The sequence below is a fragment of the Hyla sarda genome, chromosome 4, assembly GCF_029499605.1.
Source record: "Hyla sarda isolate aHylSar1 chromosome 4, aHylSar1.hap1, whole genome shotgun sequence".
Lineage (NCBI taxonomy): Eukaryota > Metazoa > Chordata > Amphibia > Anura > Hylidae > Hyla > Hyla sarda.
The window spans coordinates 221762149-221781701 of record NC_079192.1 but is presented as its reverse complement, the minus strand read 5'-3'; the positions used below and the strand labels follow the sequence as shown (position 1 = coordinate 221781701).

Sequence of the window (19553 nt, the reverse complement as noted above, 5' to 3'; positions counted from 1 at the left end):
ACACTTAGTGACCCTGCTCTGTAAGTTTACGTGGTCCCCACTTCATGGCGGGGTTGCTGTGGTTCCACATTTCATTAATACAATCAAAGTTGAGAGAAGAAATTTCCTGAACTGACATGTTGCTACATTCCGCTTTGCTTAAAGGGGTACTCCGCCCCTAGACATCTTATCCTCTATCCAAAGGATAGGGGATAAGGTGTCTGATCACAGGGGTCCCGCCACTGGGGACCCCCGCGTTCTCCCTGCTGCACCCAGCATTGCTTTACAGTGTTCGGTGCAGCACCGGAGACATCACAGCCACGCCCTGCTTGTGACATCACTCCCCCTCCCATAGACTTCCATTGAGGGGGCATTGCAGTGAAGTCACTCCCCTCCCATAGACTTGCATTGGGGGGCTGTATGAAGACACCCCAACTGTGTGGGGTTGCTATCAATATGAAGAGGCAATAAAAGAGCACTATCAATGTAAAAGGGCAGTAAAGCGGCACTGATAATCTTAAAAGGACACTAAGGGGCACGTTTTCTGTATGCGGGAAGTACCTGTGAGTCACTGGATGCCATTGTGTATTCTGTCTCACACATCAGTCCTGTAGTCACTCGTACAGTTTACAGACAATAGCAGCTGTAACTAACCTTGCAGCTTATCCCATTCCCTTCAGTGGGACCGGCTGCAGTACCAGGTACAGCTTCTACCATATGTCAGTATCTATGTCTGGTAAGCAATGAAGAGTCTGCAGTGCTCACACAGGCATCTGTGGTAAAGGGTGTAATGCAGGGCAGATGGAATTACCCTAGGGGCAGATGGCATTAACCCCTTGTGTTCGTGAAGCCAGAGTGTGGTTAATCCTCAATACCACCGGACGGTATACCGCTGGATCCTGGGCTAGGCACATGATGTCATGAACAGGGAAGCCCTAAGCTTTCATGTTAAATACGTCCACAGCGGCGGCTCGTAGATCACAAGGATCCCAACGGCCGTACACAGAAGCAGAACACAGAAGCTTCGGTGTTCATGATATCACCCCATGCACCCCTCCATTCATGTCTATGGGTGGAAATGTGACGGCTAGTACACAGCTGTTACATCCCTCCCACAGACATGAATAGAGGGGGCTTGACGGCGGTGCTCACCCGTCATCTGGCACAGAGCGGAGTTTTCTCAGTGCATCGGATAACGGGGTGCCACGCTGGAGATCTTCTGTGCTATACCCCATAATCCGATGCGCAGAGCAAACTCCACTCTCTGACATCTTATCCCCTATCCAAGATTTCTACCGTTCTTTCACATACACCTACTACCCTGACACATCTGATACCTCACCACCCATCAAGACCTTCAAAAGCAACCTATTAACCCACAGATTACCAGCTCCCCTCCCTTTGCAGATTGTAAGCTTTATTTCCCTCTATAGCAGTATGTTATTTAATTCTTTACCTTCACTATACTTGCATTTATATTATGATAGGCACATTAACCCCTTTTTTATATCTACAGCACCCTGGAATAACTACCACTGGCCAAAAAAGCCACTAAATGATAAAAAAAAACATCCAAAAATCTCTCAGCTAACATCAGGTTCCAGTATTTTTGGCCCCAAAAAACCATGCAGCCAATATAACGTTTGTTTTCTTTTTGCCATTTTTTGGACAAAAGCAGCGTGTTTTTTCTTGCTTTGGAGGGTTCTTTGGGTATGTGGCAGTTTTTTTCACCCAGCTTGTTACATTTTTCCTCCTGTAGACCTCTATAGGTTGGGGGTTGTGTATAGATAGTGAATCTGCTGGGATCCAATCATATGACCTAAGACCAGTGTTTCCCAACCAGGGTGGCTCCAGCTGTTGCAAAACTACAACTCCCAGAATGTCTGGGCATGCTGGAAGTTTGAGTTTTTCAACAGCTGGAGGCACCCTGGTTGGAAAACACTGCATTAGGCCCTGCAGAACATTCAACCCTATTTAATTGGAGAAAATATCAGTATATAGGGGACATTTTACAGCTGACCAGGTGTCTGCGCTGAGGTTGTAGTAGCCTTTGAGGATTTTTATATAATAAACAGGTTTCTCTATAGCAGTGTTTCCCAACCAGGGTGCCTCCAGCTGTTGCAAAACTACAACTCCCAGCAAGCTGGGAGTTGTAGTTTTGCAACAGCTGGAGGCACCCTGGTTGGGAAATACTGCCCTATAGTATTGCACTAGATCTGCTGAAGGTTCAGGTGGATCCTGCATAGAAAGAGAAGGGCTGTAGTTCATAGAGAGCCCAATGTAATGGTGTATAGTCTCCACCATCATTTCATTCATTCCCACCTCTGAGAAAGTCACCTCTTGAGGACACAACATGCCCAGGATAGAGGGTGTGACTACAAGCAGCACATGAGGTGGGGGTCATGTACTCTGCACTGAGCATGCTCAGGAAACTTAAAGTCTCAACTTTTTTGGGTCTGTAAAGAGAAATTCCTCAGTCATCCAGGGGGCAGGAGAGGAAGCACAGCCTGTAAGACACATGAACTCCTCCTCATCTTTGTTCTAGCCAGTGTACAGCTGCTGTCCTTACCATCTTTTTCCTTTACAGGAGGGAACTGATCCTAAGAGTGCCCCCCAGGCAGAAGGACAATGGGGCAGCTTCAGGTGCCAGCACTAATACTAGGTAATGATCAAGCTTCATGTCATCTATGCCTTTTATAACCATGTAGAGCAATGGACTCCTGATGTGGCATAACTACAACTCCCAGCATGCCTGGACAGTGGTTGGCTGTCCAAGCATGCTGAGAGTTGTCGTTTTGTAACATCTGAAGGTTTCACAGTTTTGAGACCACTGATGTAAGATGTTAAAGCAGTGTTTCCCAACCAGGGTGCCTCCAGCTGTTGCAAAACGACAACTCCCAGCATGCCCAGACAGCCGTTAGCTGAGGCACCCTGGTTGGGAAACAATGTGAACTGGGAGTCCATCGCAATGTGACCTTCAGCATAGCATTTAACTCTTTCTTTCTGGGAGGTCTGTCCTGTATAGAGACAAATTGGAGCAAATAGTGATCCTATGTAGAGAAACAATGCTGCAACCTGGTACAATATTGTATTAAGAAATATTGATATGAGTTATTAGGAATGAATGACTTCTTAGTGTGGCAATGTCCTTTGCAAGGTCCAAAAGTGGGGACTTGGGTTCACATCTTCATTTTCCATCCCAGGGAGGGGACACGAAAAAGCCGAAAGCTAATATACATGTAACAATGACTGGCACTGCACAAAGCAGGACAAGTCTTCTAGTAAATGAATGATGCAGTTGTTGTTGTTTATGTTGTTTGGTGATACAAATGTTTACAAACATTTATTATTGTTACATTTACTGTTACTGCCTGATCAGAGCTCATAAAGCACTATACTGCCCGCTATACATCACACTGGGTGTGTACATCCCAAGTTCCCAGTCCTCGGGTCACTGCCATTTATAACCTAAGGGCCGTCTGTCCCCGTTGTGTTATCCCCGTTTCGGTTCCGTTCTTGCAGGCTGGAAACGGATTCATGTCAATGGGATTTTTTTACAATCCGTTTGCACCCGTCTGCACTCATTTCCGTTTTTTTTTTAACGGCAGAAAAAACGGCACATTCAGTATTCAGAAGAAAAAACGGATACAGTAAATTTAACATTGAAGTCTATGGAAAACGGATGAGCCTTTAATGTTATCCGTTTTTCAATCCGTTTGAATTCGTTTTGATCCGTTTTTACTTTTGAGCATGCTCAGAACAAAAAATATATATTTTTTTGGTTTATTAACTTAACAAAAATGGATACAAACGGATAACATCCGTTATTGTCCGTTTATTTTAAAGTCCGTTTTTTTATCTTTGATGGGAGAAGAACGAGACGGGTCTAGACGGCCGTGTGAACGCAGCCTATGACAGTTTCTTTATGCAAGTTATTCTATGTAGATAATGAAGCATTCTTAGGCTGTCTGTCTATATCGGTGATGGAACATAAGACCAGCCTTCCTGGGATCTGTAGTTCTCCGAAATATTGAAAACTGCAGAGCCTACTTTATACTGGTTACTGTTTAATACACATACGGCTTTTGGTTTACAGTAAAAGCGCATTGGCCCTCATTTACTATTGCAAGCCCGACATGTTTTGTCGGGCCGTGTGCCAGAATTTAGAAAACCTGACTAACTCTCCATTTTACAGAGAAAACCTGAAAAAGGGGTTTGGCCGTTGGGAAAAGGGGGTGTGACTCCCAAAAAGGGGCGTGTTACCGCCATTTTCACAAAAACCCAACATATTTACTAAGGTTTCCTCAGAAAATGTGGTGGATTTGAGCTGAGGAAAACCCTACAGATCAGAGCATGTGTAAAAAGTAAAATAAAAAAAAATTTTAATTTTTTTTTTTTTAATTTTAAAATGTAGGGAAAAGTGGAAAATGTAGGGAAACCTTAGTAAATACCGTGGAAAAAGAATTGTAGGGAATTAAAACCCACAAAGAAACCTACGCAACACTTTTAGTAAATCAGGGCCAGAATATTTCAGTATATGTTCCCCTTTATCTCCATGAGATTGAAGACCTTTTGTTGGAATTTGTAGACTTCCTTGGAATTTGCTGACATTTTACTTTATTCTCCAACGAGGGAAAAGTTAATATTTTATCTTTAAGAAACAGCAGTATGCACATTCTGAGAATCTATAGGAGCCGAAAACGTCTATATTCATTTCTATTTCTTTTTAAGTAAGGTACTAAGATCAGACTACAGATGGAATCCATTCAGAGCCGCAGTCACTTCTCAGAATTATCTTTGTTCTCCTGGGACATATGTTTTGTGTTATGTAGCTTTGAAGATTACATTATTATAAGAACTAAATTTCATAAAGATATAAAGATGCATGTATTTGCTCATCTTTATGAAGGTGTTAGGTATTAAAATACATCCTGTGAAAAACTGCACACCATGGGGGAGATTTATCAAAACCTGTCCAGAGGAAAAGTTGCTGAGTTGCCCATAGCAACCAATCAGATCGCTTCTTTCATTTTTAACAAGGCCTCTGGAAAATGAAAGAAGCAATCTGATTGGTTGCTATGGGCAACTCAGCAACTTTCCCTCTGGACAGGTTTTGATAAATCTCCCCCCATGTCACTACTGCCTATTCCTTTCTTTGTAATTTTTGGGATTTCCTGAAAAAAATATATATGACTGTTTCCTGGACATAAGAAAAAATGGGAACTCACATTCTGCACCATAAAATGGGTATGACCCCCAACAGAGAGGACACAAATGAGAAGCAGGGAGTGCTCTGTGGGTTGCCAACAGTAGGTAGATAAAGGTCCTGAAGACTCTTTTGTATTGTAAGCTGCCGTTTTCTGTAGCCTCCCACCCAACAGTACAGCATTACAACTACCGCCTGTATACCACCCACCAGAAAGACAGTTATTGGCTGTATGAGGCATTGACTTTGGCACTAACTTATCAGGGTGGTCCCTGGTGGCATCTGCCAGCCCCACCATGAACAGAAATATTAATATGGTATACTGGCGCATATAAAAAGGGGACTTGTCATTACTTAAACAGTCCCTGAACTACCACTTATTAAAGTGGTCCCCATAGGCTTTTCCTAGCCCCATGGGCCTTGTTTTGGTGTCTGCATAGATCTATAAATTAAGTCTGGTGGGGCTGGCATCTGCCAGCCCCACCAGACTTAATTTATAGATCTATGCCGACACCAAAACAAGGCCCATGGGGCTAAGAAAAGCCTCTGGGGACCATATTAATAAGTGGTAGTTTAGGGACTGTTTAAAAGTGGTATCCAGGAAAAAACTTTTTTTTTAATATATCAACTGGGTCCAGAAATTAAACAGATTTGTAAATTACGTCTATTAAAAAATCTTAATCCTTTCAGTACTTATGAGCTTCTTAAGTTAAGGTTGTTCTTTTCTGTCTAAGTGATCTCTGATGACACGTGTCTCAGGAAACACCCAGTTTAGAAGCAAATTCCCATAGCAAACCTCTTCTAAACTGGGTGTTTCCTGAGACAGGTGTCATCAGAGAGCACTTAGACAGAAAAGAACAACCTTAACTTAAGAAGCTCATAAGTACTGAAAGGATTAGGATTTTTAAATAGAAGTAATTTACAAATCTGTTTAACTTTTTGGAGCCAGTTGATATATATATCAAAACAAGTTTTTTCCTGGATAACCTCTTTAAGTAATGAAATGTCCCCTTTTTATATGCGCCAGTATACCATATTAAGATTTCTGTCCCTTTTTAAAGAGGTTTATAAGATGAGGGAAAAATGGTCTCCTCCGTGCAGAGGTCTATGGCTCTATCTGGTATTGTAGCTTAGTGTCCTGTAGACACTTGATAGAAGTAGAGTTATTTTAGTGTGTCCTGTTTTCAGCTTCATGGCTGATAGGTAGGGTCTGCACGGATTAGGTTGTAACCCTACCAGCAGTTTAGCCAGGCGCTTCTTGTATACAGGACACAACCACTTTACCCATTGGTTAAATAAGCCAAAGAACCATAGAAATCTATTATTTTTAACCGTTAATGGCAATTTTATCTGGATTTCTTAAAGGGGTACTCCGCCCCTGGCATCTTATCCCCTATCCAAAGGGGATAAGATGTTAGATTGCCGCAGTCCCGCTGCTGGGGACCCTGGGGATCGCCACTGTGGCACCCCACCATCATTACTGCACAGAGCGAGTTCGCTCTGTGCGTAATGACGAGCGATACAGGTTCCGGAGCAGCGTGATGTCATGGCTCCGCCCCTCATTACATCACGGCCCGTCCCCTTAATGCAAGTCTATGGCATAGACTTGTATTGACAAGGACGGGCCGTGACGTCACGAGGGGCTGAGCCGTGACGTAACGATGCTCCGGCCCCTGTATTGCCTGTCATTACATGCAGAGCGATCTCGCTCTGCGCAGTAATGATAGCGGGGTGCTGCAGCAGCGATCCCGGGGGTCCCCAGCAGCGGGACCCCGGCGATCTGACATCTTATCCCCTATCCTTTGGATAGGGGATAAGATGTCTAGGGGCGGAGTACCCCTTTAATGGTGCGTCTGGTTTTTACTTTTTATCTTTTTAAAAGTAAGTATTAGATAGTGCTTCTATAGCATGGTATATAACATTGACTCAAAGTATAACAAAAAATAACTCAAGAAAACTAAAGTCAAAGTACATGCTGCGCCCTGGGAAGAACCACTAATTCAAGAATCCTAACATCTATCTGAGAAGAGGAAGACTATTGAATGCCAATGTTTAGTTAGCCTTTGAAGTCGGACTGGCTTGTGGAATTTTGTGTTGTTAACTGATCAGTGTGGAGGGTTTTGTGTATGCTGAAGGTAGGGGCTCTTTAATGCTATTGAAGAGATTGGGACTTTGGCAGCTTAGTGAAAATAGAATTGGGATTTGACTTAGCTATATGTTGATATAAAGTACAAACTTTTCCTTTTTAGGGAGAATTCACACATCTATATTTTTAATATTCCATTAGCTTCAAAAAGATGGATCCTAGTTGAAGAAGATATGAAAAAAAACAAGGCTGATTTCTCGGGTTGTGTGCGGCATTGCGGCTCAGTTTCATTGAAGTGAATGGAGCCAAGTTGTAATACCACACACAACCTGAGGACAGGTGTGGTGCTGTTTTTGGGGAAAAAAAGAACTCTGGATAACCCCTTTAAACCAGTGGCTCTTTAAGCACGCGCTTAAATTTATATACAAAGAAAAAATATTCCACCCTGGCATACAATTGTTAAAATTCGAATTCCCTATCTCTCCTAGCCTCCTTATTGCACCAGAACTCGAGGATTCATGGGGTAACCAGACTTCCCTTGTGGGAGCATAGGGAATACAATGTCTTATCACGGGGGTCCCCAGCGACCCGATCTCCGATGCGGCACCCCATCCATGCGTGGACGGAGCGAACTGTGCTCCGTGCTGGATGACTGGTGACTACAGCTGCCACACCCCCTCCATTCATGTCTGGGGGGGCTGGCGTGATGGCTACGTACTAGCCATCACTTCCCCTCCCGTAGACCTGAATGAAGGTGGCGTGACATCACGGACACAGGAGCTCCATGCTTCCATGTTCTGGACGCCGCCGCTGCCCGGCCGGAGATCTGGCCGGCCCCTGCGATCAGACATCTTATCCCCTATCCTTTGCATAGAGGATAAGATGTTTTTTGCTGGAGTACCCCTTTAAAGGTGTTGTAACATGGACAAAGACTCAACCTAGGGACCAAATTCATAAATGTGCCCGAATATGTCCAATTTTTTCAAAAACTAGTTTATTTTGTAGGAAACCCCATAAGCACACAGGCCCTGATTTATCAAAATGTGTGAGAGAAAAATGGGGATAATTTTGCCCCCAGTGACCAATAACAGCTCAGCTTTAAGATGTTAATGGTGAAGGGAAAGCTGAGCGGGTGATTGGTTACTGTTGGCAAAATCTATTTAGTTTTTCTCTCACACATTTTAAGAATTGGGGCCAGTGCCTTTTTTTCTCTCAAGTTATTGGCTTTTAATGTTTGGGCTGAAATGTCATGATGTCACTTCTTCCACAGAGAATATCACCATAAATGTTAGGACTTTTTTTCCATCTGCTTCCTGTTTGTTTTCTTGCCTTGAAGGCATTAATGTTGTTGTTTTCTTTACAGTATGTGTAGGGATGCATTCTGTCATTTAAAGGTGCATAGAGATTTTTTCTAGACAATTTTAGCCTCAAGAAGTTATTAATTGACCATAAAGACTACTTATAGTGTTCTGTGAATGTTTAATACATCGGCATATAAAGCTGAACTTCCCATTAAGATGACATATGTACAGCTTTGTTGTTAATTTCTGTGACTTCATATATTTATCCAATGTCTCATTTTCTTTCTTATTTTTTCAGTTCTCCTTTTGGGAGTTGGCCGGTCTCAAGAACCAGATTTCAGCCATGGCTGTGGTGAAGGCAGCTGCTATCCAGCCACCGGTGACTTGTTGATCGGACGTGCAGAGCAACTGACTGCATCCTCCACATGTGGGATCCAGAAACCGGAATCTTTCTGTATTGTCAGCCATCTCCAGGTAATCCCTCCCTACAGATCCTCTGAAGTTAGATTCCTATGACTGTCCACGCACTTGTTAGTAGAATAATGTTCCCATGAAATCTGAGCAATAGGGAATGGATGCAATGTGTCCTATGGGGGATATGTAGATCTTCTCAGGCACAGATGCAGCTCTCCCCCTCAACATTCCCCACTAAACAGAAAACATCTGGCTTCAGACTTGGTGTCATGTGAACATTCACACACATATTACATTGTTTGAACAGTTGCATCTGTATAGTGTTTCCTGCCCTTGTTTACTCTGCTTTCTGACTGGAAGACCCTTTTCTTTCTTCTATTAACCCTTAGTATGCTTTGTATCACCACAGTATAGCCTGCATTGTCTGGCAACAGGTTAACATGTTGCATATCTAAATGTAACTTAAAGTGTACTTGTCGTTAAAAAAAACTTTTAACATGTCAATGGGGCGTTTGAGTGTTCAGACCCCAACCAATCAATAGAACAGGTGGGGAGAACATGTTTCTTTCCCCACACTCTCTCTGTAAGTCATAGACTTGCATTATGTGACTGTCTTAGTCATGTGGTTTGGAGCAGGGAGAGCTTAGCGTGCACTTCTCACTGCTCTACTTAGTGATTGATCAGCGTCAGGCCCCCGACCAATCAAAACTTTTGATATGTCTCTATTTTTTTCTTTTTTGTGACAGTGCCCATTGAAGGCTGGAGTTTTTAATAAGAAATGTTACCAGTAGTGGGCATGGTCATTGAAGACAAACCTACTTGTCTGTTCAGATACATTAACCCCACTTTTCTCAATTTTTGTCTTGATGCTCCCTATAGAAATAAAGATTGCAAGAGAAACCGTTTTAATTATGTTGCTCCACATACATAATATTATCAATTTACAACAGGTTGCACTAAAATGGATACTTAGAGAGGCTTTGTGGCTTGATATCTCCCTCTTGTTAAAAAACAGAATTCTTGGGGGACATTCATCATTGTTGCTTTGGTAAGAGAGCTCTGTAGGCATTTTTTTTCCTTTGGTTTTGCTTATGTGTGACATATCTATCATAATATCACAGGGGTTGATACATTTGGCTCACATAAGCAAAAACAAATAACATCACTTTGGAATACCATTTACTTAGCACACATAAGCAAAAAAAGTGTTTATTAAATTTTTTTACAACTTTTTCCCCCCCTAAATTTACTATCCCATTTTTTTTTCTTTTATTCATTTCAGATCCGTCTATCCTGTGGGCCACTTCAGATTTGGTGGACTACAATAACCAGCGTTTTTTTGTTTAATATTAACAACATTTTGTAACGAGGGCTTATGGGGGAGTGTTTTTTGGAATAAAAGTTTTTTAAATGTGTTTTTTTTCCATTTACTTTACAGGCTTAGTAGTGGAAGCTGTCTTATAGACAGAATCCATTACTAAGTCGGGGTTTAGCATTAGCCCCAAAAACAGCTAACGCTAACCTCCAATTATTACCCCGGTACCCACCGCCACAGAGGTGTCGGGAAGAGTCGGTACCAACAGGCCTGGAGCTTCAAAAATGGAGCTGCTGGGCCTAGGTGGTAACAGGCTGGCGTTATTTAGGTTGGGGAGGGCCAGTAACAATGGTCCTCATCCACCACGGTAACGTAGGCTGTTGCTGTTGGTTGATATCTGGCTGAGAATAAAGATACAGGGAACCCTATGCATTTTTATTTTATTATTTATGGGGAAAAAAAAGCAACAACAGCCTGACGTTACCAGGGTGGGCGAGGATCATTGTTGCTAGCCCTCCCCAGCCTAAATAACTCCAGCCTGTTACCACCTAGGCCCAGGAGAACCATATTTGATGCTCCGGGCCTGTTGGCAGCAGCTCTTCCCAGTACCCCTGTGGTGGTGGGTACTATGGTAATAATCGGGGGTTAGCGCTAGCTGTTTTTGGTGCTAATGCTAAGCCCTGGCAAATTAATGGGTTCTGCCTATACGACAGCTTCCACTACTAAGCCTGTAAAGTAAATAAAACATTTTTTTTTTACTTTTATTCCAAAAAACACTCCCTCACAAGCCCTCGTTAACCATTTTATTAACATTAAACAAGAAAAAAAAAAACACTGGTCTGTCCACAGGATACACTGATCTGAAATGAGGAATGAGGAAAAAAAGGGAAAATAGGTTAGCACATTTATTGTAACCCACCCACACATTTCCCGCCTGCACCGCATGACTACAACTCCCAGCATGCTGTTACAGTAAGGACACAATGGGAGTTGTAGTCATGCAGCGGGGATGGGGGGAGACAAGCTTGTCACCTGCCCCCACTGCATGACTACAACTCCCAGCATGCCATTACAGTAAGGACATAATGGGAGTTGTAGTCATGCGGCGCAGGCGGGTGACAAGCTTGTCATCTGCCCGCCCATTTAACACACTCCCCCAGTGCAGCATAACTACAATTACCAGCATATCCTTACAGTAAGGAGTTGTAGTAGTGTTGTGCGGGCGGGTGACAAGCTTGTCACCCTCCTGTACATCTCCTACCCGCTCGTCCCACCATGCCTGTGAAAATGAAAGTAAAGAAAGTCGCACAAAAAGTCTCACCTGCGACTTTTTGTGCGCCTTTTGCACAGCTTCGCTCCCTGACCACCAGCCCACATCTGCCACCCACCCGCTAGCTATTGCAGGACTACAACTCCCAGCATGCCCTTACAGTGCTGGGAGTTGTAGTCCAAACACCTTGCAGGCAGGTGGTAGATGTGAGTGGATGCCAGATAGCGGAGCTGTGCAAAAAGTTGCACAAAAAGTCTTTGTGCGACTTTTTGAAAATGTCATAGGCAAGTTTGTAAGCCAGGTCTGACCTTGCTTACACTTGTGACTTTTTGAAGGGGGTTTGCAACTTTTATTTGCTTACGTGTGATTTAGCAATGATAAATCCTGGACCACTGCAAAGTAAAAACTGAAAATTGCTTAGGTATTTTTTTCTTACCCACAAAAGTCCCACAAAAAATTGCTTAGGCGCATATGCGACTTTTTGTGTGACTTTTGTAAGAAAAAAAAAAAGCTGCTTAAATCCCTTGATGAATCTCCCTCCTTGAGTTTTCCAGTGCACACTAAAGCAGTGTCTAGACCATTTCCTAATCATTGTAACTTCCTTTTTACTTAATTCCAGCTACAGTCTTTGATGAAAAGGGTGTACATATTGTAAAGGCTCCTATGGGGCCCATGATAACAGCAGTCTAGCACAGACTGACCTCATCCCACTTGTTATGGGAAATTCACCAGACCCTCTCCCATGTCTATAAACACCAAAGAGAGAAAATAACTCTAAATCATTTATACTGCCCTTCTTTCTGACAGGTATGTTGTGGTGATTAGGGCTGTGTGTCCTGCTTTTTCTGGGATAGCATTTTGGCTTTTGTTTTGGGATCCCTCTCTGTCTTTCTTTGTAGACTTCTGACCAGGGCCCCATCTTTACGAGTGTCATAACAATAGCAAATAAGTTAGCAGAAAATAATCACAATGCTGCACCTCCCTGACTGAGCTCTACTTCTGCCAGCGATCCTTCCTATTCTGGACCTCCCACTCCTGTCTCTACTAGCTTTGTAATGGGGCACTAGCTCTTAAATGGGCGCTCTCATTAAAACTAATTGTTGCTATTGCACTCCTTATGGTAAATGAAAAATATTTCTAATATACTTTGTTTAAAAAAAATGAAGTTTTCTATGTTTTTATTTGTGCTTAAAAAAGCTCAAGAGCACATTTTCCCCCAACTCATACACAGACTTTGGACCAAAGTCCAAACACAGGAAGTGCTGCCTGGAGTGCTGAGGGGGGGGGGGGGGGGATGTGCTCTTGAGCTTTTTTTAAGCACAAATAAAACATAGAAAACTTCATTTTTTTTAAACAAAGTATATTAGAAATATTTTTCATTTACCATAAGGAGTGCAATAGCAAAAATTAGTTTTAGAGAGTGACCCTTTAAAAAAACACCACTCCAGACAAATACATTTTATTCCCAACATCCACACTATTAAACTTGCCCATCTTTTTAAAGAGTACTTGTCATCAAACCATATTTTCTAAAGTAACTCAGATTATATTCCCTAACTACTTCTAACACCCCTCCTGCCCTTGAAAATTTTTCTGAGCCTTAAAAAGTTCTGTATCATACTTTTACCCCTAACTCACATTGTGTGCGCTCCGGGCAGGAGAAAGTGGGTGTTCCCCAGCAGGTGCAACATCACTGAAGCCTGCGAGAGCTGTGCCTCACCATGCCCCGCATGCACTTGAGCTGAGTTTGGTCTCCTGCCGGGTCGGGAGGAGACCAAACTAACTGTTTGACTTGCAGCAGGGAACAGAGCAGAGCCACCTAGTGGCCGTTTTTTCATTCACATTAAAAAGATATAAAGGTTGAGAATTTTAACGGCAAGTAGTAAAGTAGGCAAGTAGCAAAGTGTCTTGTAATTACATAAGGAACAATATATTACAAGCTTAGTTTGGTGACAGGTACTCTTTAAGGAAGATCTATTGCATTCCCTTATCTAACTCCTTTTCGATTACTCCCTATTCTACATTATTCCTAAAAACCCTCAAACCCAAAACTACGTTGTAAATGCCTAAAATGGGCACCAACTAACTATATGGTAAATAGGTCATCATTCTTATTTCATTCTCAATGGTCAATTGTTGGAGGGCTGAGCTGGCGCATATAACTTATGATCGCTCATGCATCTGTTCCCTACCAGTCTAGTCGGCAGCATATCCCCTTCGCATGGGAAAATTGTACTGCCAGGTAATTTCTACTGTTACCTAACAGATGTCATCATCCAATGAATAGCCATTTGCTTGTTCATCAGCTTATACATGAGGCAATGATACGGAAAGTTTGGTCGCCCAAAGGGGAGACCATGTAAAATGCCTGTATTTTGTCTTTATTCTCTGAAAATATTGCAATTGTCAATTTTGTTGTGGCTAGTTTTCCAATGTGGTGGATCAGTTCTTTTCTGCCTTTTTGAAGTTCTTGGGCAGTAGGCGGTAACTGAAACAATTAAAATATGGGTATATCACTTCCATGTTTACCATATGCTTTTACTCACAGAATTGGGACTTAAAGGGGTATTCCAGGAAAAAACTTTATATATATATATATATATATATATATATCAACTGGCTCCAGAAAGTTAAACAGATTTGTAAATTACTTCTATTAAAAAATCTTAATCCATTCAGTACTTATGAGCTTCTGAAGTTAAGGTTGTTCTTTTCTGTCTAAATCCTCTCTGATGACACCTGTCTCGGGAAACGCCCAGTTTAGAAGCAAATCCCCCTAGCAAACCTCTTCTAAACTGGGCGTTTCCCGAGACAGGTGTCATCATAGAGGATTTAGACAGAAAAGAACAACCTTAACTTCAGAAGCTCATAAGTACTGAAAGGATTAAGATTTTTTAATAGAAGTCATTTACAAATCTGTTTAACTTCCTGGACCCAGTTGATAGATATAAAAAAGTTTTTTCCCTGAAATACCCCTTTAATGAAGGTCTCTCTCCATTTACAGTCTGTGTGTGTTTTTATTTCTATAAATATTTTTCTTATGAAAAAAGTGCTTTTATAACCTCCCAGAGCATTTTAATGTAGTGTCTATGGGCCAGACTGTCTGCTTAGAGCAATGTTTCCCAACCAGGGTGCCTCCAGCTGTTGCAAAAGTACAACTCCCAGCATGCCCGGACAGCCGTTGGCTGTCCGGGCATGCAGGGAGTTGTAGTTTTGCAACAGCTGGAGGAACCCTGGTTGGGAAACACTGGCTTAGAGACAAGCTGCTATGATAAAGCCTGTCATGGTGCTGTGAGCAGGAAGAAGGAGGTGCAGCACAGCGGAGGGTCACTTGGAGTAGATTAGTCGTGACCTGGTGACCCATGGCTATACTGGGACAAAGGTTTTTCTCATGGCAGAAACAGATTAAAAGCGAGTAGACTATATATTCAGTTGTTAAGTTTTCATTTGTCAGGATACATATGAATAGTTCTTCTGGCTTTAGCTAAATGCTATACAGTTATTTAAAATCCTTGCAGTAGTTAACATATAAAGAAAAAGACTAAACCGAGCATAGAACAGGGCTCCAGATGGCAACTTAAAAGGTTTCCTTTGCCATAAAGACATGATTTAGGCCCTTAAAGGGGTACTCCAGGAAAAAACTTATATATATATATATATATATATATATATATATATATATATAAATCTATCAACTGGCTCCAGAAAGTTAAACAGATTTGTAAATTACTTCTATTAAAAAATCTTAATCCTTTCAATAATTATTAGCTGCTGAAGTTTTCTGTCTGGCAACAGTGCTCTCTGCTGACATCTCTGCTTGTCTCGGAAACTGCACAGAGTAGAATAGGTTTGCTATGGGGATTTGTTTCTACTCTGGACAGTTCCCGAGACAGGTGTCATCAGAGAGCACTTAGACAGAGAAGAACAACTCAACTTCAGCAGCTCAAAAGTACTGAAAGGATTAAGATTTTTTTTATAGAAGTCATTTACAAATGTGTTTAACTTTTTGGAGCCAGTTGCGATTTTTTTTTTTTCTGTATAACCCCTTTTAATATTTAGACTTAGCAGACAAAAGCACCTCAAATGGTTTTTGGAGCCTTGAATCTTGCTTTCTAGTCCTAATATCACATTCAGCTGCCTCTACTTTTTTTTTAATTTCTTTTATAATTTCTTTTATATATGCACTCAATATACAGAATCTTAATGGTATAAATTCCTCTTATTTACATTTATTTATTTTATTTTTCTTCTCAGTAGGCAGCAAAGGGTGGAGGGGAGGAGGGGAGGGGTGCTTGATTATGGGGTAGGGGTTTAGATTATAGGTAAGACTATGTCTAAAAGTGATTCTGAATGCTGAAAATTGTGCTTATGAGATGTGAAAATTGTTGTTATAGGTGAGCAAATTTTCGGTAAAGGGCTTATCCAGTTTATTTATTTATTTTTTGGGCCCGAGCTGCCACAATAAAAATAATAAACTTTGACTTATCTTCCGCCGCTCTCCGGTGCGGCTGGAATTAGGTTTCTATCCTCCAGTGTGGTCTTCCGGGCCTGACACATCACACTGGGCCCAGCTATTTGCCGACCGCAGTGATGTCCTGCCACGGCTGATGATAGGCTGAATGGCAGTGTCGTCGGCCTGTTACATGGCACTGCTATTCAGCCTATCACTGGACATCACTGCGGTCGGCAAATAGCTGGGCCCAGTGTGATGTGTGATTTTTTCTTCTGGCCCATGAATGTGTTAGTTGAAGAAACGGAGAAATGTTTGGACCAGTAGCTTTCTTTTACACGTATACTTTGATAAAAATGAAATACATTTTGTTTCTAGGATGAAAAGAAATGCTTCATATGTGATTCAAGGACGCCTTATGATGCTGAAACCAATACAGAGAGCCATCGCACAGAAAATGTAGTCACTTCATTCGACCCAAATCGCTTTGATCTTTGGTGGCAGTCAGAAAATGGTAAATGATTGTGTCTATTCTATTGATTCTAAACCCTTTGAGAAGAAGATATGTGCGCTGTTGGCACGGAGTCTTTTTCTATTAATACCTTCTAGCTATGCGGTAAACATATTCTATAAACTTTTACTATTTGGAGCTTGTCCGGACATTATCTCTAATAATGGAAGATTCGTTTTTTATTTATATCTTTTATCAAATATATCAATTGTTTACTATTAAGGGGTTAACCCACCCAGACAACCGTTTCAATTCGTCATCTGTTTAAAGGGGTACTCCGCCCCTAGACATCTTATCCCCTATCTTAGGGGATAAGATGTCTCATTGAAGGCTCCTGCCGCTTGGGATCCCCATGATCTCCCTGCTGCACCCGGCGTTCGTTTAGAGCGTCGGGTGCAGCGCCAGAGGCTTGTGACGTCACGGCCACTGCCTCTCAATGCAAGTCTATGGGAGGGGGCGTGACGGCCGTCACGCCCCCTCCCATAGACTTGCATTGAGGGGGCATGGCTGTGACATCACAAGTGGGGCGTGGCCATGATGTCACGAACCTCCACCCCACATCGCCAATCATCCGCCACTGAGCAAAGTTTGCTCCGTGCACGAAATGTCTGGGGTGCCGCAGCCGAGATCGCGGAGGTACCCAGTGGCAGGACCCCCGCGATCAGACATCTTATCCCCTATCCTTTTGATAGGGGATAAGATGTCTAGGGACGGAGTACCCCTTTAACTCCCAGAATAGTGCACCAGCTTGACCACTGATCTATTCATAGTGTTCCTCATTATGGCTTTGCTGGTGAGGAGGAACAGTGGGCATAGGAACGATTATGTTGATCGATTGTCCCACCATTAGAGCCACCAAACATTTATCATCTATCCTATGAGTAGATGACAAATGTTTTTGGCAAAAGCTGAATAATGTGCATTCAAAATGAGATCTAGTCACTTGGTTTCTGGAGAATAAGATATATTTCTATTTTCTTTACAAAGGTCTGGAAAATGTCACCATCCAGCTGGATCTTGAAGCAGAATTCCATTTCACTCATCTCATCATGACCTTTAAGGTTAGGAATCCATGGCTTCTCCTTGTGGATACAATAGCTACTAGTGATTGCCTTCTACAGTATAAGGGCCTATTGTTTAGACAAGCATGCATTGCACGTTGTAACCGTTGGAGGGGAACCTACAAAGCCGACATGCTTTCCAAACAGAATTATTGTGATGCATTGTCACACATTGTTTATATCTGCTATTAAATAGTTTCTGTATGTTTCGTAAAGGAAGCGGATTAATGTAATGCCCTTGCTGTGTTTACTGGGGCACCACATCTGCATCCAGTCTTTGTCTACGATCCAAACAGATGTCAGGAAATAACATAAGCTTTGTAATGTACATACTGTGCTCCGTGGCTACACATACTAGATATTAAGTGCTCTTGTGTTTTTGGCAGGCTTTCGTGGTTATCTTGCCAAGAGCTTTACTGTTGATCAAACTGTACACATTTTAATAGTTAAGCCCTACAAGCAGATGTCTATGTTAGAAGAAACATTTTTGTTTTTTCCAGACTTTCCGCCCAGGTGCAATGTTAATTGAAAGGTCATCAGATTTTGGGAAAACATGGAAAGTTTATCGATATTTTGCATATGATTGCGAGTCTTCTTTCCCTGGAATCTCAGTTGGCCCAATGAAAAAAGTTGATGATATCATCTGCGACTCCCGATACTCTGACATTGAACCTTCTACCGAAGGAGAGGTATTTTCTTATATATATTTTTTTTATTATACTTTTATATAAATATTTTATGTGCCATATAGCATTTTTCATGTTTTCATTATACTTTATTTTTATTTTTTATAATGTAGGTTATATTCCGTGTCTTAGACCCAGCTTTCCGCATTGATGATCCATATAGTCCTAGAATAAAAGGTAAGTTACAATACGTGCACTGTATAATATTAGGCATTTTTGAAGTTTACATCTGTTATGTGCCGCTTGGGGATCCTTTACTCGAGACAGTGTCTCAAGCTGATGGCAAACAAATGTGGTTTGAAAAGTTGGGCAGCAAGGATCTGATGGGCACGTATTTCCATCACTGCCATCTTCTTTACACAATCTTTTACTAGGACAAACCAATGGTTGTTTCTGCTACTGTATACTTAAAAAATATAGCTTATAGTGTTAAATAAATATATCTCCATTAAACTATTTCAGACCAATGAAATGCAGACTTGAAGACAAAATGTACATTTCTAGACATTTCTATTCACGCTTCATGTTTTTTTCATTGTATATTATGTTTTTAAAGGGGTATTCCATGAAAAAACTATTTTTTAATATCACCTGGCTCCAGAAAGTTAAACAGATTTGTAAATTGCTTCTATTAAAAAATCTTAATCCTTCCAATAATTATCAGCTGCTGAAGTTGAGTTGTTCTTTTCTGTCTGGCAACAGTGCTCTCTGCTTGTCTCTGGAACTGCACAGAGTAGAAGAGGTTTGCTATGGGGATTTGCTTCTAAACTCGGTGGTTCCCGAGACACGTGTCATCAGAGAACACTTAGACAGAAAAGAACCACTCAACTTCAGCAGCTCACAAGTACTGAAAGGATTAAGCTTTTTGAATAGAAGTAATTTGCAAATCTGTTTTACTTTCTGGAGCCAGTGTGTATGCATATATATATGTGTGTGTGTGTATATATGTATGTATGTATATGTGTGTGTGTGTGTGTGTGTATATATGTGTGTGTGTGTGTGTGTGTATATATATATATATATATATATATATATATATATATATATATAATATATATATATATATATATATATATATATATATATATATATATATATATAATGTACAAACAAGAAAGTTGCAACAGCACTCTAGGTCAAAAAATGGAGGCTCTCAGCGCACTTTTTGATCAAAATGTGTCCCCCCATCCACCACGCGGAGGTGGCCTCATATCGGATGGGACCCTAACATGATAACTCACCTCTGCTGTGCATATAGCCTCTGACTGTGTGAC

General features: G+C 41.5%; 1 protein-coding gene across 3 annotated transcripts in view; it reads left to right on the top strand.

Annotated features, from left to right (window-relative positions):
• The first annotated feature begins 2423 nt into the window (after positions 1-2423).
• Positions 2424-19553, top strand: part of LAMB1 (laminin subunit beta 1) — a 54544-nt gene continuing 37414 nt past the window's right edge. Inside the window, exons 1-7 of one of the 3 annotated variants that reach the window (XM_056573636.1) lie at positions 2424-2488; positions 2567-2641; positions 8871-9046; positions 16400-16535; positions 17520-17593; positions 18094-18282; positions 18393-18456. In XM_056573636.1, coding sequence (XP_056429611.1) covers positions 2608-2641; positions 8871-9046; positions 16400-16535; positions 17520-17593; positions 18094-18282; positions 18393-18456 — 673 coding nt within the window. In that variant the 5' untranslated portion in view covers positions 2424-2488; positions 2567-2607. Of the gene's footprint in view, positions 2489-2566; positions 2642-5174; positions 5293-8870; positions 9047-16399; positions 16536-17519; positions 17594-18093; positions 18283-18392; positions 18457-19553 lie in introns of those variants that run through there. The other 2 variants (XM_056573635.1, XM_056573637.1) reach the window with 2 other exon arrangements.